Raw genomic sequence first — 22,178 nt, forward strand, 5'->3', positions numbered from 1 at the left:
AAACTTAGCTGAACTTATATTTCTTGTCCAGGCCCTAGGATGAAGCTGCTTTTATCCACTATTTAAACAGTAACATTACACGTGATCAAAACATGCAGTTATTCTGCATGGGAAATAGTTGAACTGATTGAAATTAAACATAATATAATGTGGTACCATCAGTGACTAAGGCAGTCATTGGTATAAAACACACAGAGCAGCCCAGTCTAATTATACTGCAGCTTGTAACGGGTGCATCCATCAGTCTTCTCAACCAGTCTCAAAGCTACACAGCAAACTCTACCGTTTCAAAAACCGATAACGAAGAAAAGACAGTGAGAGATAGCAGCCTGACTCCAAATGCTCCAGTGTCTGACACGCCCTGTCTCTGAAATACAGCAATCTGTGAGGTCCATGAGTTCTTTCAGTGTGTGTTTGTATCAAAAATGAAGAAACAGGAACAGAGTAGAAGACTGTAATAGTAATATTACTGTGTTTCCTTTTGGCATGTTCGCATATTCTCGCCTCTGTTGAGCCAGTGACAATATAATACCATGTGCCTGCTCAAATAATATAATACAATATAATAATACAGAAACAATAATAATAATGAAATACAATACTGAGTTGCCAGGAGCCTTTTTCTACCTGACAACTAATGTGTTTTAGATCCCCTCCCCCATTTGACTCTCCATGAGCCACGTGTAGCAGCTGGATAGTGGAGATTATGCTCAGATTACAGCTTTATACAATGGTTGATATGCAAACATCTCATTATGAAGAATTACACAAGGGCATGTTGGTAATCACCGGCACAGTGGAGAACACTCTCTATGCAACCTTTACGAACTGTCCTGCTGATTTAATTTCCAAGTACAGACGACCTTTAGTTGTGTTCCCCCAGTTTTCAGTTGGCTACATTCATTTTAATAAAGTATAACACCTCACACGAAAAGGAATTGTGCAAAATTTCTGTCCAGTCTGTCTATGCAGTAGTTAGTTTACTAAAAAGTCAGTTTTAAGTAAGTTTTTAAACAAAAAAAACACACCTTAGCTCATCAGTTAAGTAGATAACATGGGCACTTTTGTCAAAAGATGGAGCTGTAGTTGTTATTGTAATCAGGTCAAACTATTAGGGCGTACCTAAAGTGAAAATATAGTAGTAGTGTTTTGTGTTGATACTGTGGGAGTAAGTCATAATGTGTTGCCCAGAGAAGGATTTTGCTGCAGCAGACCTACATATGAATCCCCATGAGAGTGGCATTACTGACGATAGGCTTCTCTGACAGAACTCTGTAGCCTTGTAGGCATACTTTGCTAAGTGTGTGAGTGCATGTTAGCATTTGTGTACGTGATGTGGTTTGACAGGGCCATAAATTTCTGCTTTAATTAGATTTTGCCCTTTTCCTACCTCGCTCAGTCCTTAATTCAGGCCCGCTATCAGTATAGTGATGGAGAGCTCGACAGACGCATTAACTGCTGTATCAGACACACCCTTGTTGTCAGTTGATTTAATTCCATCCACTGCAGGCTCCAGTTATCAGACAAATAAAAGTGCAGAGCAAATGCAGTTTTGCCAAGTGATTCCAGTCCAAACACTTGCTGACAAATGTTTGGTTTTTCCTAATCAAAAAGGGGTTTTAGGTGAATTGAATTTGGGGTTTGTAGTTGCTGCTGCAATTGACCCATCCTTTCTCTTGCTATTCTGTGTAACTTCTTACTTCTACGTTTATATTGGAGGCCGATAGCTTCTTCTACGCAGATGATTACCAACAGAAACTAGCTTTCTTCACATTGCTACCAAAACAAGTCAGTAAGAGTGTAGAAGTTACAAACACGACTGCAAGTAATCATTACTTTTGTTGTTCATTATTTTCTCAGTTCAGTCAGTTAGTTGTTTGGTCTGTAACATGTCAGAATATTGTGGAAAATGTTGAGTGTTTCCTGAAGCCCAGGATGACATCTTTAAACTACTTGTTTCATCCATAACCCAAAGATATTCCGTAAACAAGTTAATCAATCATCAGAATAGTTGCTGATTGATTTAGTAGATCATGGATTAATGGTTGCAGCTCCATCACACTTCATGTTACCTGCTTATCAAAACAGCAACAGGTCAATGAGGTTGGAGAAGCTGAAAGTGATATATTGTATGCGTACCACAGGTTATGAGTGTGTGGCGAATATAAAGAAAAGATTTTTGATGTGTATATCTTGCATGTGTGTGGGTGTTTGCAATATGCATGAAGATGTGTGAACTGGGTCGCCTTTATGTGCACGTTTATATATACAGCACATGTATATTTTGACAAGTGTGCTTTCTCTTTGTACTTTTGCTTGCATTAGCACTCCTGTGTTCATTATAATGTGTATACGTGTATGTGTGTACGTGCATGCATGTGTGCACCTGCTGTTTGAAGCAGATTGCCTATGGCATGCAGCTTGTGACAAGAAATATTTGAGCCTGATTAGTGTCCAAACACAGGAAGTGGAAATCATTGCTGAGTATTTGAACATCCTATCTACACATGCTGCATTGTATGCTGATGGTTTAAGTCCCAGCTTGTGTACGTGACTATTATCCAGTTTTTAGCTTTCTTGTGCAGCTGCAAAGATGGTTCTTGTCCAGTAATGCATGAATAATTTGATACTGGTATGCAGCACACAAACAGAGTGATAACACACTGTGAATTTGTGATATATGTGCTTTTCTATACGTACACGCGGTGCTCATGGATGTCCGCTGAGTAGAAACAGCATGCAATTAGCATGCAGAGCATGTGTTCGTTTGCCGGTGTAATACTCAGTGTGATGTGGAGGTAAAGGGGGAAGGGAGACATGCATGCTGGTTTGCTGGACACGTGGTACAAGTGCACGTGACGCTGAGCCGCTTTCTCCTGCTGTCTGTGGATGCAGCAGAGTGAAGTAAAGCAAAAATGGTGGCGGTAGAGTATGGAAGCTACATGCTTGAATAAGTCATGCCGTCCCTGCTGAGCTCCCATCACTGCTGCCAGAGATGTACAGAGTGTTAGGGCTGTGCATGTAGAGAGTGAGAGGAACAGAGGTGGAGAAAGGAAAGCGAGGACCAGAGGGCACCTCTGCGTGAAACAGAGGGTGATATTTCCATCTTGTAGATCAGAGGGCAGAGCAAGGGTATTCAGTCCTTTATGTATGAACTCTGAGGAAATGGGATGAGTTGGCTTTTGGGCAATCAGGAGTTTTTCCCATCCCTTTTATTCTATTTATTCAGCCACCCATGTTCCCTCGTTAGTCATGCTGTTTTCCTCACTGATGGTCCCTCAGGGATGATAAAGTTTTATTGGAGTGGATTGCATGCCACCCTCCTGATGATCTAACAAATTACTGCTGATGTAATGGTCTGACATTGCTGGCTGTGGTGAGCAGCAGCAGCAGTCAGGTCCTCGCTTCAGACACCGTTCATCCGTCCAGCATGAAGCAGACGACATGTTGCGCAGGCTGTAAATCTTCCGTCCTGCTATGGGTGTGGCCAATGACTCTCTAAAGCACGCTTCCAATGACATGATTTTATTGGGGTGCAGCCGCAGAGCCAATTACTAAATGGATTTAGTGGGAATGAGCTGGAGGGAGGGAAGGAGCGACGGACAGAAGGAGGCATTATGTCTGAATGTGAGACAAAGATGTTTGTGGGTGTTTGTTGTGCTGCAGACGTTTGGCAGGTGTGATAGATGTTGATCATGCTTTATGGAAAGTAGTGATTTTCTGTCATCCAGACCCACATATTAGTCATTGTAAATAAACATAAAAGCAATATAAAAAATATCGATTGTCCTGATATTGAGCTATGCCTTCTTTTGAAAAAAACATTTTCATTTTTTAAACTCTTCTTACTAAAACCAGTTCATAGTGTGTACATCCCTGCATCACTTTTGATTAATTCAGTGAAATATTTTAATAAGTGATTTGGTTACACTCGGACTGACTTCATGACTGTGTCCTCAATGTTTTATACAGTCTTGTGGAGATGTAAAGATGGCTTGTGCTTCTCTAAAACAGAAACAGCTGATTATTTAAAAAGACAAAGAATATTTCAGAGCTTTATATTTCACATTGCCTTAAGCATTTTTTGTTTTAATTGAATCCGCATTTAGCTGTACAGTACATGAGTTAATCATTGGGGTCTGGTGGAATTTATCGAGCCTCGACGTCCCCAATTACTGCTTTCATGCTACAGAGTAGTGCAACAGGCAGGTAGGCAGTCACCACTAGGGCTACTATAAATGGCCCTCTTTGTCCCATAAAAATACCTTATTGGAGGGAGAACAGCAACCATTATCACTTATAAAGAAAAGAGATATGATCAGGTTCATTTAACCCAGGAGTGTAAAACATGCGGTCCACGGGCCAAAACCGGCCCTCCAAAAGGTCTAATCCGGCCCACAGGATGACTTTGTAAAATGTAAAAATTACAGAGAAGACAATAACTGTAGATTGAACATTTGTAAAGCTATAAATTTAACATAATTTCTAGACCATGACAAGTTGTTTTGATCAAAAAGTAAAATACTAGATTGGTCACGGTTCATTTGTCATTTTGCGTCTCATTTTTGTAATATTTTGTCTTGTTTTTTTGTCTTTTTTTGTCTGACTTTTGTCATTTTGATCATAAAGTAAAATACTACATCATTCAGTTCCAGATACCTGTGATTAAATGTTGTTTTCCTTTGCAGACACTCTGTGATCTAGAAGTTGCAATGCACGTGTAAATGATCAACTGAGGCAGAGTATTGCTCTAATTGAACCTATTTTCTTAAGAAATTTCAAGTTGTTCATAATGTTTTGTAAAAAGATAATGCCTGAAATGTGAACATTTTCAAAATGTACTTTTTTTTTGCACTAAAATAAAGGAAAAATTTGGAGTTGTGGTTATTTATAGGTTATTATACTGTGATTTTACTGGTCACTTGAGATCAAATTGGGCTGAATGTGGCTCCTGAACTAAAATGAGTTTGACACCCCTGATTTAACCATTGCTCCATGCATTGCTGCATATTTTTTGCTCCTTCTTTACCACATCGTCTATAATTTGGTGCTTTGTTTTAAAAGGAGGGAGTTCCTATTCCACCACAGTTGGTCGCCTTTGCTGCAGGGAAGATGCCTGCCCTCACGCTTGCTTTGCTCCTGCTTACTCATTCGTCACTTTCATGGATCTCATTATTCTTATTATTTAAATCATAGCCTGGATCTTGTGGTATCACAGCGAAGCAGCGCCGGCACCAGCAGGCAGCCATGTTTTAACACAGCAATCCATTCACGGTTCCAGCAACTGAAGAAATGCTGAAATGAAGCTGAAATGCTGTCAGAGATCCTCAGGCGACTACAGCGAACTTCAAGTATTGTGCTGTGTGCCTGAGTGCCCCCATAGCAACAAACCGTCAGAGTCGTGTGATTTTTCAGCTCCAGTACATTTCTGGGCATTGTATTCAATGTTTTCTTTAACCCCAATTGATAGCGTGTCTCTAAGCAAGGCCTATGGTGAAATGTGAACAATGAACGCAGCTTTTCTCCTTTGATAGATTCTGTCCTTTAAATCAAATGTTTACACATCATTTAAAGACTACAATAACTCTTAATAGTCTTCTCAGTCATTTGGCTGACAGTGAACTTAATTACAGAGTAAAGCGTTACTGTATTCACACGTTGTCTCCACGGCCAGTTTGTGTTAAATCACCTCTAATCCCACGACACACAACATCTCATTCTGCTGTGGCTTATTCTCTGACAGTACTGTGACTGTGCAAACAGCTTTATTTGTTCATCAGGAAGACAGCACTGTAAAAGATTATGAGTAATCAGATAATTATCTGCTCATCGTTTCTTCTCTCTCTCAGTTCACGTCACTTGAATGAAAACTGCCATTCTCTCACCAGATAGAACATTTGTACAAAAAGTGAAAGAAAACAATAAAACAACGAAAATACTCATATATTCCTTTGCATATTAAATTATTATAAATAAACATTGGCCACAGCTTACAATAAAGAACAAAGAAAATGCAAAAATGAACAAATATTAAGCCAGATAAAAAGGATCAAACCAATATATGCATATCAGACATTTTTCTCATAGCAGCACTCGGCATGAATCTCTCACTCGTTTCGTCTCCAACTCCCTCTTGCCTCGTTCTTTCCCAGTGACCTGGTTAATTTCCAGCGCTCTTCAAAGTCCTCCTGCCTTTTTGGATTATCCATATTCTTTTTATCAGGCAGATTATTGTGAATGCTCTCTTTGAATATCCCATTAGCATACTTCATCTCTAATGCCAGTCTCTATCTTTTAATTCTCCTCATTCTTCTGTCCCTGTAATTCTTATCTTTTACTCTCTAATTCCAGCAACACCATGGGGTAATTTTTTTTTCCAGGAACTTATTTTCATTTTAGACTTAAAATCTTGACATCTTTCTCTCTCAGGCCACAGGATTTTGCAGTAGAGAATAATACATAGAAAAAAGTGAACTCTGATTGAAGCCAGTGATTTATTGATATATTTGTTTTGTTAAAAGGGGATATTTTATTTTACGATGAAAACAACTTGTCATGGTCTAGAAATCGTTTTAAATTTAGAGTTTCACAAATGTACAATTTGCAGTTAATGTCTTCTCTGTCACATGTTTGACACCCCTGTATTAGAACATTTAGACAGTATGGTGGCATAATTCATCAGATATTAATCATGATCAAATTTAAGCTCAGGAAAATGATGTTATGATTTTTTGATAAACACTGTCGGCTCCAAACGCACTAAATCAATGTCACAGATTAGTCTATCTGTGGCTTTGCATAGCCAGAAGGATTTTATATCAGTAAAATTGGAAGTGGTATGATCTGATAGTCTTAATAGCAGTAACACACCTTTCACTACCCCAAAGCCAATTCCGAATAATGTGGATAAACTGTTAAAGCTTGTTTGAACTCCTAAAGTGACCGCACCCCTATTGTGTTGCCACCCGTTGCTCTCTGACTTTAATCTTATTTCATGTTGCCAAACCGTATTCCGTTGCATTTGCCAGGTTGTGAATAGTGTGCGCTACTTCACTGCCCTTTTACAATGAGTGTGCTTTTAACATTGGCTACGTTTCCAGCTGGGGGGATTTGGAGAAGTTATTTTTGTTCTCATTTCAGTATTAAAGATTAACATGGTCCCAGCCATCTTCACTCTCCCTCTACCTCCCTCCCATTGCCTGTTCTCTTTCTGCCAGGACTAACTCAATTCTTTATTTAGAAGCAGGCAGTTAGAGTAGCGTGGCCCGGGAGACTGCGCACCACACACTTGTCAGGACTACTAGATGTAGGTTACTTTGCTCAGACTTGACATAGAAGCCAGCTTTTAGGCCAGGACCGCCGGAGCAGGCCGGCTGACGCATGTTGCCCCAAGAGTCAATCCCTTGTGGGGCGGAAGCTACAGACAGGAGATCAGGGACATGGCCGACTGGGGTTGGGACGGCTCTCTGCGGTCCACTGACTCACCTTCCAAACCACTTCACTTCAGCGTCCCTCAGGGGAGTCTGTCATGGCGTTGTGGAAGAGTTATCTGGGCCGAGGACTGTTACGGGCGTTTCAGATGATGATGTATTAAAGACAGAATTCCTCCTGACGTGCTATTTGCATGTTGTTTGCTCTAATCAGTCTATTAAACTGTACTGCATAGTAACTTAAATAAAAGTTCATTGCTTCTTTACAGATGACCTAAAAACATAATGAAACAAGAAAAGCACTCAGAGAGCCCAGTGCTCCGCCAAGACTGGTCATTCCTCAATTTGTTTATTCAGAAATCCCGGCAACATAGAATCTGGCCATTTAATGTAGATTGACCCACAAACTAACTAAATAAATAAAAAATTACCTTGCATGAGCACAGGCATGTGTTGTGCATGCGTATGTTACATGCAGATGCTGAATTGCATGACCGAAATATGTAGCAAGCCGAGTGAATTGATGCAGCTTTCTGACACAGCGTTCACTGATTGTCATGGTTTCGGTGACGCCGTGCCAACGGCTACGTCTCGCAATAGGAAATCCTTAACAAATCTTTGCATCCAGAGTATACGCTGCATCACTGCCAAAATCTAATGAGGTTGTCCTTGTGTCATTTCTGACTTTCCCTGAAAATTTCATCCAAATCCATTGGTCCATTTTTGAGTAATGTTGCACACGGACAGACAGCTTCACAGACAGACGTACGCCGATCGTCACATAACTCCGCCACATTCCTTGACGGAGTATCTAGTGCTCATTAGACAGAGAAATGTAAAAATAAAACCTTGTCTTGCACTTGGAAGCAACTAAAAGACTCGTGCCAGGGCCTCTGAGGTGCTGCGCTGTTTATATGTTGCAAACGTGCCAGACAACTAGACATATACCACATAATGAGGTGCTTTAAAAACAAGCACACATTTAGTAAAATCAATGGAAAATGGATTGGGGACCAATGGAAGGACTTTAAAATGGTTGTAATGTAATTTCTGTATCTGATCCCAGTGTGCACTTCAATCAATAGTAATCAATGATAATGAGTTGTGTCGGTCTGCCCTCTTGTCCTTGAGAGGATCGTCGTCAGGCTCCCTTGTGTGAACCTGTTCACTCATTGGATTTGGTGCTGATGCCACATCTTTTAGAGGCTATTGAGGTCACGGTCTTGTCTGCTTGTAAACCCTTTAGAAGTGTATTGTTTTGTTCTTGCAGTCCTTGTAAGAAGTCTTGCCTGTGTTTGTTCCATTTCTTCGGGTTCCCTCCTGGCAGCAGCAGTGACTAATGGTGGCATGTCAAAGTGTTGCTCCTTGTCACCATCATTCGGAGGCACTTAGAGCATAGGGTTGATAAGCACATCGTCGGGGTGAGACATGATGTTTGCCCCGAGATGCGAGTGACTTAGAAACTCAAACGCTTGAGTCAACTTCAATTAATCCTCTTTCATTGTATTCTATATCCGGGGGAATAACTGTCTATCAAGCTCACTTAAAAATGTCTCTCATGGACATTTTGAATGATTGTACAAGAGCCCAAGCCTAGAGTAAACCAGTAAGGAGAGATTCATGACTTAGAAAGGACATAGGCGGTGATACTGCAAAGTATTTCCTAACTTTATTCTTTGCTGTGTTTCTTCAGGACCCCAACCAGCACGGGAGCATCATCTCGTCCTGCCACGGGCTCGACTCGGCCACCCACTGCCAGCACAGCCAAGAGCTCCACAGCTACAGCCAAACCTGCCACCCCTAAAACACCCTCAGCCACTGCCAAGCCTGCTGCCCCCAAATCCACCTCCACTACCCCCTCTGGTGGCAAACCTCCAGGATCACAAACATCCAGAAACGCAACCCCTGTGAAAAAAGGTAAATAAAAGGAATGTCAGCGATGAAGTAAAAACACATATTGAAGAGATTAAATCAATTATTATCAGCACAAGCTGTCTGGATAAAATCATGAAAACAGTCTTTCTGATAACTTTAAAAACTGGGAAAGGATTCAAACAAAGTGGAAAGATCAGAGTGGCTATGACTGCTCCAACGTTTAAGGCTAACAGTGAAAAATGATCCATCACCCTTTGATAAGGAATGACTATTATAATGATTGATCAGTAAATCTGAAAGATCTAGTAGAAGGGATAATAATATGGTGCCAATCACTGTGCTTTCAAAACATCTAAGTCTTAAAATAAATTCTGTGCTTAACTGGTAAGGAGTGAAGAGAGGTCAGTAAACAGAAGATATGGTTGCTCCTGACAGCGCCAGGAAGAATCTTTTCCGCTGCTTTTTGAACCAGCTGTAGGCAAGCTAAGGCTGACTGACTGATTCTTAGATTGCAGTAGTTGAGATGAGAAGAAACAAATGCATGAGCTGTTGTCTCTTAGAATGGACTCTAACATGGAGGAAGGTAGTGCAGACAATAATGTTGTAGTCCATCAAATTTTAAACCAGACTCAAAGACATCACTGAGATTTCTTGGGAGGGAAATTCAGAGGCAAAGGCCCAAGTCTACTAAATGTGGTTTTGGAGTAGGATGTTTAAAGCAACACGAATTAGCAGGTTTCATTAGAAGGTACAGCTGGATGAGATATCGCCTTAGATGGATCCCAAAGAAAGCCTTAAAAGGAACCTTGTGGTGCTCTACATGAGATGGAAAGTCAAGTGAACACATTATCAATTCTCACAGTGTGAGCTGTCTTCAAAAGGAGGAGGCCAACCACTGAGAGAGATTGTGTTTAAAGGAGCAAAGAGATCTAAAAGAATTATTGAGTGTAAAGACACAAGCAAAGGACTCAAATCAATCCGTTTCAAGTTTGTATTGTAAATGTTTAGCTGGATTATAGTGTCCTGTCACCACAGAAAGCTTTAGTGTGTACTCTGTGTGCTTTTGGGGTTGTAATATGAGGAAATCTTGTCCATTATCACATTTGTCAACTACTTTTTGTGCTGTGTTTTTCTAGATGTCACCAAACCAGCCACCCCAGCATCCAAAAAGCCTGCAGAGTCCCCCCTCACTCGTCCTTCCTCTACAACAAAGTCAAAACCTGAGACTCCCAAGTCAGCTTCAAAATCAGACGTCGCCACCAAAAAGCCTACTGCCAGTAAGGCTGCAGACACAAAGACGCCCATCCGCAAGGAGAGTAAGCCCACGCCTTCCAAGGCTCCCTCCAAAGCACCTGCAACCAAGACTTCCAGCCCGAAGAAAACTGTGGGAAGCAGCACCCCAACGCCTGTGAAACGCGGTCCCAAACCCACGGCAGCTGCTGAACCTGAAAAGGAGATCGCTGCAGCAGTAGCCGCGGCTGCAGCTATTGCTACTGCGGCAGCTGTCGTTGCCGGGCCAGAGCAGGCAGAGCCTCCAGTAGAAGTGGCTTTGGAGCCATCTGCTGTGCAAATATCAGAGCCCACACCAGAACCCCTCCGTGAACCAACGGCAGAACCCCTACGTGAACCAACACCAGAACCCGTACGTGAACCAACACCAGAACCCGTACGTGAACCAACCCCAGAACCCGTACGTGAACCAACACCAGAACCACTACGTGAACCAACACCAGAACCCCTACGTGAACCAACCCCAGAACCCGTACGTGAACCAACACCAGAACCACTACGTGAACCAACACCAGAACCCGTACGGGAGCCAACACCAGAACCCGTACGGGAGCCAACACCAGAACCCGTACGGGAACCAACACCAGAACCTATACGAGAACCCACACCAGAACCTATACAACAACTAAGTTTCAACAAAGTACAAGAAGCATCTCCAGAACCCCCAGTAGAACAACTCCAAGCTGAACAGGTCCATGAACCAGCCTCCAGTGTACAGTTGGACCCTTTCAAATTTGAAGTGTCTGCCAACAACTCGGTTCCTTCACTGGGAACCACTGTCATGTCTCCTCCTTGCTCCCCACCGGGACCTGCTTCTCCTGTCAGAGAACCACAGAATGCCTCCTCCCTGATGGACATGCATGTCCAGCCTGATCTCTGGGACAGGGACCAGGACCTGGTTCAGTCTGACATGCCTCCCCAGAGCACAGTCAATATGATGGGCTTCCAAAGAGAAGAGGAAGAGGAACGGGAAAATGATGAAAAGTTTGAGACGCAGGAGTCACAGGATGAGGAGGACCAGGAAGAAGAGGAGAAGGAAAACCTGTTCATGCCTACCTCCACAGCTCCAGGGACCTTTAATGTTTTGGCGCAACCTCAATTTTTGGGTGCCTCACCTCTGGATGATTTCACTCCCAGAGAACTGATCTCCCCTCATGAAAAAGAGGAGGCAGTGGAAAAGGCTGATGAGGAAATCAATGAGGATGACGATGAGGAGGATGATGAAGATGAGGAACAGAGGAGACTGGGCCATCAGCCGTCATCCATGATCACTGACTTGAGCTCGTCTCAGCCGTCTGATGACTTCCAAGTCCGGTCCTCGACCTTTGGTGGCTCGGCAGGTTGGCACGGTGACGACCTGCTGTCTGGGATGGACTCTGAGGATGTGAGCAGCTGCACCAGCAGTCGGCAGCAGGGAGTCTCTGACCTCAGCAGCACCCAGCACACCGCAATACTGGAGGGCACCCAGAGCTCAGACGCCTTGGTGGACACCAGCCTGCGTGGTTCCGAGGGTGATGGTAATCTAATGGGTTCTCCCAATGTGGAAACCCTGGCTAATGAGGAGGAGGAGGATGACGAGGATGAAAGGGTGGATGATATGGACCTGAGTTCAGAGAGAGTAGAGGAACCTCACAGAGCGTTCCAGGAGCAGGAACGAGATGAAGAAGAGGACGATGATGTGGAGATGCACAGTGAAGGCGTCACTGAGAGCTGTGGGAATGCAGATGAAGATGACTTTAATGAGGAGGAGCGCTTAGACAACCTCAATCGCTCTGGTCCTCCGCCTTGCGTCCCCCCTGCCTCTTCCTGGGGCCAGACCAACCCTTTCTCAGACACCTGGGCTCAGCCGGCCTCCCTGTTGTCTGTGTCCTCCCCCAGCCCTGTGTCTGACCACGGTGCTGCTGAATCTGAGACGCCCACCCAGTCTCCTGCCCAGGCCTGTTTGGACGCCAGTGCCCCTTCCTTCGCTCCTCAGTCGGAGCAGCATGAGTTAGTACATGAAGACATGAAGGGCTCAGCTCCTGAAGAAACTCACAACCTCCTCGCTCCCCCAGCCGTAGCCATGTCCCAGTCCAGCACTCTGAGCGGCACAGCTCTGGCCGCCCACAGCAGCAGCGAGACGAGCACACCAGAGGAGCTCCGCGACTACGACAGCAGCTCTGGGGTCGAGTCCCGTTCAGACAAGCAGCAGACTCCAGTACCGGCTTCAGTCCAGCCCGACATGGAGCAGGATCTGGGTATTCACTTAGAGAAGGGCGATGGAGAAGAGGAGGAGGCTGAGACTCTCCCCGCTGATGAGGTCCTGGGAACAGGACCCCCAACAGCTCCAGCATCCGCCCCTTCTTCCCCCTCCACCTCGGGAGACGAGGCCAGCGACACAGAGGGTGAGATGCAGATCAATGACCCTGATGCGCCGATGATGATGGATGAGAGCGCTGGGTTTGAAAGCCCCCCTCCCACCTGTAACCTGCCCGCTCTTGAGGAAGACGAGGAGGCAGGGGACCACGCAGCCGGAGAGGGCGAAGAGGACGGAGGTGGGGCCACACCTCAGTCAGCTAATTCCGTGGCATCCTACGGCTTTGACTGCACCACGTCCAACTCCAACGCCCACTCCATGGCCGAGAGCTGCGGGAAAAGCCCAGGGATCTTCTCCCTGGAGAACGAGGAGCAGCTTCCAGAGGAGGCCAAGGACCCCTCCCTCATCAAGGAGCTCACCCTGCCATCAGCTGCTGCTGCTGCGCAGGTGGAGGACCTGCTGGGCAGACCCGTGGACCTGATGCCTTTGGGCCACCCAGGAGACAGCCATCCCAGCCTGGGCGATCACCAGTACATGCTGGGGGGAAAGATGGCGGCCGACGAGCTGGAGGATGTGGATCCACTGGAGCCCAGCCACCACCTCGGGGCCCAGGATTCCGGAGACACCGACGACAGCCAGCCGCCCTACTACTCTACCATATGTGATAAGACTGATAGTTTTCTGGCAGGTAACGTATAAGTCCCTCCTCTTACCCCTGGAATGCACCTTTTCCCTGCAACCCTCCCCCTTTACCTGTTGTTTGTTTTCTCTCCAGTTGGGTTAGATGGCTTAGAAGAAAAAAAGGAGAGCAAGATTGTAGGAAAAGATTTTAAAAAATGAACAAAGGATGGAAGGATGGAAAAAAATGACTAGCAATTTTTAAATGAAGCCTCCCTCTTTCATACTGTTATGGTCATGGCTATGAGTGTATGGCTTAAACTCCTTTATGTACAATAGCTACTACCATTTTCTAGTAGAATGTTCTTTTTAAGTAACACTGCATATTCTGTAGCCCCTGATGGGGTATTGACTGATTGGTCCAAATGGGACTGAGCCTTTTAACCGAAAAAGAAAAAAAAAACAGATGGAACGAAATGGACTTATTGTGTATTTATCCTACTGTTTTTACCGAACAAATGTCAATGATTTTTTTTTGTTTTGTATTTGCTTATTTGTTATTTTTTTGTTTATTTCTGTTGAAACCTGGTCCTCCCTACCCCGTGTACACATGCTTCATGTTCAACAGCACCATAGCGATAGTCACATGCTCCTTTTTAAAGTTTGTGTTCTTGTTTCAAGGCTTTTAGCTATCAAAATAAAGGCTAGGTATTAACACGGCTGATTTGTTGAGGTAGTGGGACGGGTATGGGAGTGTTAGATTGCAGTTGGTGACGTTTTTTAATGTGTGCTTCAAGAGGTTCTACGCTCTTCGCATAGGTTGTTAAGGTATATAACGTGCAGTCACGTACAGTATGTGTTTCAGGCATTTGGTTTTAAGTGGCTAAGCTTCAAGCCTCAGTTAGCTGATCATTTGTGTTCCAGAAGAGACTAACAACTAGCCTATTATTTGTGATGAGACCCTGCGTTATCCTACATCGCTATCACAGTTGAGCTTTACACTCGCTGAAATCTTTTCATAGTGGGCCTTTTGGTTTACTATTTCAACCGTATATTGCATGTTTAACTAACAAAAAGACTGTGTACTACCTGAAATTTGAAACAGTTCTACACTAGACATGTTCATAAATGAATGGTTCACACTAGGTTATCTTTCAAAATTCCATTAAAACATCATTGCAAGGCATTTTGTTCCTGTTTCTTATTTTCCCTATGGATCCAGCATGCCCGAACGTTACTGTCCTCCTGTTCGAGTCGCTGTGTGTTTGTTTGTTTGTTTGATTATGCACCGGTATTTCCCATGGCGTCTTCTGTTCCTTGCCATGGGAATGACTGGAAAACAGGAAGGGATGCAACATGATACAATGGTGTTGTATCTAAAATGGAATTTTGGTCAAATCAAAGAGGTTATCTGAGTCTTATCCCAGTGGTTTGTTATCCATCTTGCTTATGGCTTCATGATGTTGTTCGACTCACAAAGATCAGTGTGTAGGACTTAGGGGTAATTAGCAACTAAACACCCCTCCCTCACCCTTCCTTTCCGAGCATGTACAGAACCTATGGTGGCTGCTTTGTCAATGGAAAAATGAATACACTCCCTGTGTAGATAAGACGGTCTTATTCTAAGGTGTTAAAAACAGTTACAGATGATTAAACACCAAGAAAACATACTATATTCTGTGTTTTGCTAATAGAGTCCGCTAAATCCTGCACACTGGTCCTTTAAGGTGCCCTGTGGAACAAACAAACATCAACTATGTTCACGTTTCAAAGGATTTCTTCACACATCTGTTGTATAAGACGGGTGTGTAGAAGATGGACGAGCATTTCTTAAGCTTTCAACTAGTCTGCTGCACGCTGTCTAACTTGCATAAATACGCTAAATTCAGTGCTAGATATGCTGAATAAAAACATCACAGGATTCGTAATGTATAAATAAAATACATCTAGCACCAAAACATCGCAAATACATGTGATTTAGCAACTTAGACAGCGTATGGGAGTCGATTTGAAACTTTTGGTCACACAGTTTGTATTTCCCTTGCTTGAAAAACATTTAATTTCCTCATTTTTTAAAAATTCCACATTGCTAACATCTATGTTATCTAATTTACAGTCTTATTCCATTCCTTTGTTGACCCATTGCTACATTATTTACCACAATTGGGGTAGTACACAATAAACAGCAACAACAACACCTAAAAACGCTGATCAGTGGTGGTCCATCAAACCTCCACAGGGCACCTATTAAAAACTACAACACATATTTCTATTGTCTTAAAGGTTTAAAGTGCTTGAAACCCTTCCAACAGAGCAAAACCGGCTGCATCCTCCTGAATGTTCCACTCACATTCATTCAGCACCAAACTACACAGAAATGGAAACAACAGGCCACATGAATGCAAAGTTTCCTCTGACCTGCCTGCTCCTGCTCACTGAAACCCTGACATATAACACACTCTGCATTAAAATCACACACAAACACACACCCCTGGACATGCAGCTTCTCTGTACTTGGTCATAGTTGATTCATGAGACTGTGCAGGACTCAATTCAGACATTTAGTGTACTTTTCAGGGCTTGGTAAATATACACAGAACAGTACAAGTTAGTCAAACACATGTAGTTCTAATTTTCACATCATAAACCATGCATTATTTTAGTGTTGTCAGTTATCTATGATGTTTTTGTCAGTTTTAACCTCCATGTGTCCATATGTCTCTCCAAATACCTGGTGACTGTACTGTACTGTGTATTGTATGACTGCTGTCTTGCATGATAACCATGAATGGAATATGGCAATGAAGCTACAGACATGAGTTTACATTACTGAAGCAATCAAAAGAAAATGCAGCTTCAGAGAGAAAACATCTTACACTGACTGCCTTATGCTGTGTTTCTCGGTGCTGGTTTATACTGTGTATCGTACTCCTCCGTCATTGTTGTCACTTTATTTTGGAAACCCCTTTTTTGCGTTTCACCTTTGCGTTCTTGTCAGATTTCTCCTCCTTCCTGGCCCCTGTTCTGTTTGATGCATGCATCTCTACTGGATGCACCAAGTGATCTTAACTGTCTCACAGGAGACGAGAAGAGGCACGTCGTGGACCGAGCTCACATGTGGCAAACGCTCTCACAGCAAGACAACCAGAACCAGAACCACACGACCGCACTTCCCATAGCGAATGGCCACTACTTGGCACTGGTCCCCGGCAACAGGAGGCCCATTGATCCCAGTCTCGCCGCGCATTTTGCCAAGATCGCGCCCCCTCCGCCTTTGATTGAGCCCAACGGTGCCGGTCGCGCTGGTGGAGAACAGCTGAGGAGGCTGGAGCAGCACCAGGAAAAGCTGAGAGAGATGCAGCAGCGCCAGGAGCAGGAGAGGCAGAAGAGGCAGTGGCTGGAGGAAGAGCGGCTGCGGCTGGAGCAGCAGAAGCAGCTGGAGAAGCAGCGGCGGGAACTTCTCCAGCTGCAGCTCCAGCAGCAGCAGCAGGAGCACCGCCACCGCAGGCAGGTCCTGCAGTGGCAGCTGGAGCTGGAGCAGCAGTACCGCATGCAGCAGAAACAGATCCAACAGCAGCAGCAGTTGAGGAGGAGCCCCACCGGAGTGATGATCTCTCCGTCCTCGGGGCTCTGCACCATCTACGAAGCCATGGAGACCAGCGACGAGGAGGACGAGGCCAGAGGAGAGCAGAGGAGGAACACGCAGCTGGTGGGGAAGAGGACGTCGCCCTCCCATGATTCTCAGAGGCAGCTGCGCCCGGTGCCTCCGCAGGAACTGGAATGGAACAAGAAGGTGGACATGGTGCAGCAGCTCATCAACCAGACCCTGATGCTGTCTGGTGACGGCGGCTGCCCTCCTCTCCTGCTCCTCCCTGTGGGGTCAGGAGGAACCCTGAGCCCCCTGGAGAGCAGCATGTGGCCCAACATGCTTCCTCAGTTCAGCCCTCCGGCCGCCACGGTCACCTCAGTCAGCAGCTACTCTCCGGACAGCCGGGGCAGCTCTCCGCCCGGAGACTGGACTGTGGTGGAGGTGGAGACCCAGCACTGAAGACAGCTAATCAACGGGTGGTTTAGCACATGATTAGCAACATAAGGGAAGAGTTTGGCATTTTCTGAAATTTACACTGCCAGTCAAAAGTTTGGATACACATTCTCATTCAATGGTTTTATTCATTAAAATTATTTTCTACTTTGTAGATTAATACGGAAGACATCAAAACTATGAAAGAACACATATCAGAATCAGCTTTAATGGCCACACAACATACAAGGAATGGGGTTTTGGTTGTTTGAATATGGAAAGAGAATAATAATAATAAAAAATAGAAACTATAGAAAGAAGAACAGGGAAAAAATTGTAATTAAAAAAATGGCACAATATATTCAGATATTTACAAGCTAGAAAGTATATATAAACACGGTAGTGCAAAATGATAATTGCTATATAATTATACAGTGCAAAAAGCAAAGAATGCTGTTCATAGTGCAAAAAATACTGAACATATCCATTGGTTTACTGTCTTTTGTACAGGTGTGGAGGAATGGCTCAGCTGTTTATTAGGGTGGTGGCAGTGGGCCAGTGGAATTATGCTGTAAACAAAAAAATGTTAAACAAACCAGAATATGATGGTCTCAAACACATTTAGAAGGAAAGTAATTCCAGAAATGGACTCTTGACAAGGCACACCTGTTAATTAAAAACCATTCCAGGAGAAGACTACCTCATGAAGCTGATGGAGAGAATACCAAGAGTTAGCAAAGCTGTCATCAAACAAAAGGGGGCCACTTTAAAGAATCTAAAATGGCAAACATTCTGATTTGTTTATCACAACATAATTCCATATGTGTTCTCTCATAGCTTTAATCTACAATGTAGTAAATAATTAAAGTAAATAAAAACCATTGAATGAGAAGGTGTGTCCAAGCTTTTGACTGGTAGTGTATGTGGTTACTTTCTGGCATAGAGTTAAACTTCTGAATCTGAAGATCCAGAGCTACAGTAGCTCAATGCATGTAGTTAATTTACACAAAAATGTAACAGTTATCTCCATATTATATGGGGGTTATTACCAAATTAACAATTTTTGTATAGATCGGTGTTAATGATCTTTAAAAGCGGTGGTTTATTACCTTCATGCAGATCCACACCAGTTGTTTCCAGTCTTTATGCTACAGTTGCATACAAAATTATTCAACCCCCCTGACGTTTTTGACATTCTGGCAAAATTAGCAACTTTACAACTGCAGGCGATTACTAATCATATAGATGTCCACAATTTCAACATTTTTGGGAAATCTTTGAACATTTTTTGGTGGAAAAAAAATGTTTCTTAAGAACATTCACAAAAAAAATCAACCAAAATCCAGCGAAATTGGCTGGATTTTGGTAGATTTTTTTCTGAATGTTCTTCAAGAAAATAATAGAAGTTTTACTGATATATATGTAATCACTTTAGATATTTTTAGGATTTTTTGGAAGATTTTTACTCATTTTTTCAAAATAAGAATTTTCTTGCCACATTTGGGGGATTTAAAAAAAAAAAATTTTAAGGGAAACTTTTAAGAAATTATTGGAATTTTTTATCCTGAAGGTTTTGTAAATTTTCAGAAATTTGGGGAATTTTTTTGCTGAATTTTTGTATTTTTTTCAGACAAGGAAACAATATTTTTTGGTGCCTGTAAATGAGGACAACAGGAGGGTTAATTTAGTGATCTCCTGCAGTTGTAACGTTGCTCATTTTGCCAGAATGTCAAAAATGTCAGGGGCGTTGAATAATTTCACTTGCAACTGTATGCTAAGCTAAGCAGCTGCTGGCCTTTACTCCTGTCCTGTTTATTATTCTCCATGTAGACGTTGGATTTCCTCCCTGTACCTGCTATGGCCTCCTTCCACAGTCCAAAGATGTGCATGGCAGGCCGTAAAGAGTGATCTGTCTGACTTCTGTAAAAGCTCCAGCCTTCCACAACCCACAGAAGTGGCTGTAGGTAATAAATAGATGGATCTTCTTATCTTACTCTGCCAATAATTCCAGAAAATGTCAAAGTCTTCCTCTCATCATGAATATGCACCCTAAGACTGAAAGCTTTTGACAGATTTGTGTCTATATATCAATCATAAAACTCTTTTTTTGAGCCACACATGAATTTCTGGTAACATCTTCACACAATGTTCCATTTTGTCATCATCATATGACCGTGCAAACTGGATTTGAGAGTAACAATCCTCATTCTTTCAGAACAAATCCAGTGTTTGCTCCCCGTGTCATCGATTACTGTAACCCAGACATGCATATCTCACACTAAAGCCTCTCGCATTAAAGCATGTTTCCTTATAATACGCTCACTGAAACGCGCTGTTAGAACTCAAATCCGTCTTTATAGTCACTTTTTTACAACCACAGACCAAACTCTGGTCTCCCTCCATCCCATAGGAGGGGTTAAGCTATGACGAATTGCACTGATTTTCCTCCTTTATTTACTGTGTTTATACAGGTAAGTGGCAGTCAGTCAGTACTGTTTTTATAATAATTATATTTGTGGATACCCAAAAATTTGTGGAAATGTGTGAAAACCCTACTCTATTGTGTCCTCTCCACCCTCTGTGGTGCGTTTGCTGTGTTGGTGTGACTTCACCGGACCAACCGAGGCTTTCATGGACTTAATGGAGCTGTCAGTTATGGGAGGAAGCGGGAGGAAGGGGAAGGATGGGGGAGGAAGAGGGAAGAAGGCCCTCCTTGTTCAGCTGTGAGGGGGTGACAGGAGGCTACCAGGGGGGTGCAGTTGTTGTCTTCCCTCTCGCATTCCAAAGCTGCAACCTCATTTCCTGGGTCGGCCGGTATTCAGGGAGTCGCCGAGGTTACAGATGATGTCATGGTGCGGGAGAGGAAGGAGGATGAGGTGATGTACCAGCCCGGTGGGTTGAAGTGACGGGTACCAACACTTCAGCTCTCCCCAATCCCTATTTTTGTGTTATTTATATCAGCCAGACTGCTCAGAGTTCCTCCACATGATCCTCTGTTGTGTCAGATTCTGTGATTTGTGCTATATTATTCAGCTTAAAACCAGGCGATTGAAACCTTAAATATCAATAACTGTGTTTTTTTTAATGTTTTTTCTCGAAAGCACCTGTTTCTCTTTGTGTCTGTACAAGGTAGGTGATGTCAGTGGGAGATGGCAGGAATAAAGAGGCGACGGCGCCACCTGTTGGCCGCACGAGCGTCACACTAACCCACTTTCCACATAAAAGCTCTTACATGAACCCATTAGCTCTGTGTTTTCTGTCTATTATCCAGTAGCCTTTATGTGCTTCTGCTGCTGTTGCTAAAATGCACAATTTTATATGAAGAATTACAGCGATCCTAAATTCCTATTTGACTAATAAATAAATAAATATTTGAAAGCAGAATATAGTTTTCTAAGCCGTTTATACTGCAGCTGAGCTAAGCATGCTGTGTCAGATTCTATTTGTGTAAAAAAACAACGTGGCCACTACTGTTGTATGCTGCTATATTATCATATCCAGAGTTTCTACTGTGTAATTTATCACCTTATATACTAAAAAGCACAACTAATAATATTAATAATAATAATGCATGCGTTTATGAGAGTGGACCTATATGTGCACCTACATCGTTTTAACTTAGTCTACAGTGCCTCGAGTTCCTCTACATTGATATTTTTGTGTACCTTTGCTATCAGATTTCATATCATACAGTTAGTATTGAATATAAGTGTTTACATTCCTCATATTTTAATATTTGTTCTGTGAGTGTTTGCCATATTCTTCTTTTGTATTGCGGAACCTTTCTGTGGTGTTGTGCCAATGGTTCAGTCATTTATAGTATGAAATGTGAACAATCACCGCTTCCAGTAATAAATAAGATTGCTTGAAATCATGTTGTTCATGTTTGTGTTTAGTGATTGTGTCAGACTTGAAATGTTAACTCGATAAACAAAGAAATGACTCAGAGAGCACAGTACTCCTCCAAGGCTGTCCATTCTCCCATATGGCATTGTAATGTAGCATTTGTTGATTAGTTACTGATGATCAGAAATCACGGCAACATAGAATGTGTCCGTTTAATCCTTGTGTCGTCCTGCAGGTCAAAATTGACCCGTTTTAAATTTTGGAAATGTGGGAAAAAAAAATATTTACTAGTATGTTATAAAGACAATACAACAGATTTGACAAGATCTAGAAATATGAACATTAAAGGGTCAGAGGTCAGTAAAAACCAGAAGAGAAATTAGGTTTACAGAGAGGGATAGCTAAATAGACAGGATGCGTTAAACACTTACATATGTCAGTGGATTCTAAATTATCAGCACCATCCATGATTAAATTTGTCATCTTCTCCAAAACTAAATAGTTTTTCATTCACAGTGTAATGAATGAATGAATGAATGAGGTTGTTGGTAAATTTCCCCTCCCTGGTTGTGCTTTGGAGCTTTTCTTCCTCACATCTCAGAGAGGACTGGGTGCTACAGTGGTCATATTGTTGCTGCAGCCATCTTATGCATGGCAAATTGCTCTGGGGGCAATAAGGCTCTCATTCATCCGTCCACTGTAGTCATGAGCTGCAGGCCGGCTGGGTTTGCTGACAGCAGACGAGCCATCTGACGCTGCAGAGGAGAACAAATGCACGAGTTTGATACAGAAATGTTCTGAA

The 22,178-nt window shown here is 43.0% G+C and overlaps 1 protein-coding gene across 2 annotated transcripts in view; it reads left to right on the plus strand.

The window, feature by feature from the left end:
• The window catches only part of prr36b (proline rich 36b), a 43,537-nt gene extending 22,133 nt beyond the window's left edge, over nucleotides 1-21,404 (plus strand). For both annotated transcript variants that reach the window (XM_035958575.2, XM_035958576.2), the window contains exons 4-6: nucleotides 9,124-9,347; nucleotides 10,442-13,579; nucleotides 16,590-21,404. In XM_035958575.2, coding sequence (XP_035814468.2) covers nucleotides 9,124-9,347; nucleotides 10,442-13,579; nucleotides 16,590-17,557 — 4,330 coding nt within the window. In that variant the 3' untranslated portion in view covers nucleotides 17,558-21,404. The remainder of the gene's footprint in view (nucleotides 1-9,123; nucleotides 9,348-10,441; nucleotides 13,580-16,589) is intronic.
• Nucleotides 21,405-22,178: the final 774 nt, after the last annotated feature.

The sequence above is a fragment of the Amphiprion ocellaris genome, chromosome 19 (assembly GCF_022539595.1).
Source record: "Amphiprion ocellaris isolate individual 3 ecotype Okinawa chromosome 19, ASM2253959v1, whole genome shotgun sequence".
NCBI lineage: Eukaryota > Metazoa > Chordata > Actinopteri > Pomacentridae > Amphiprion > Amphiprion ocellaris.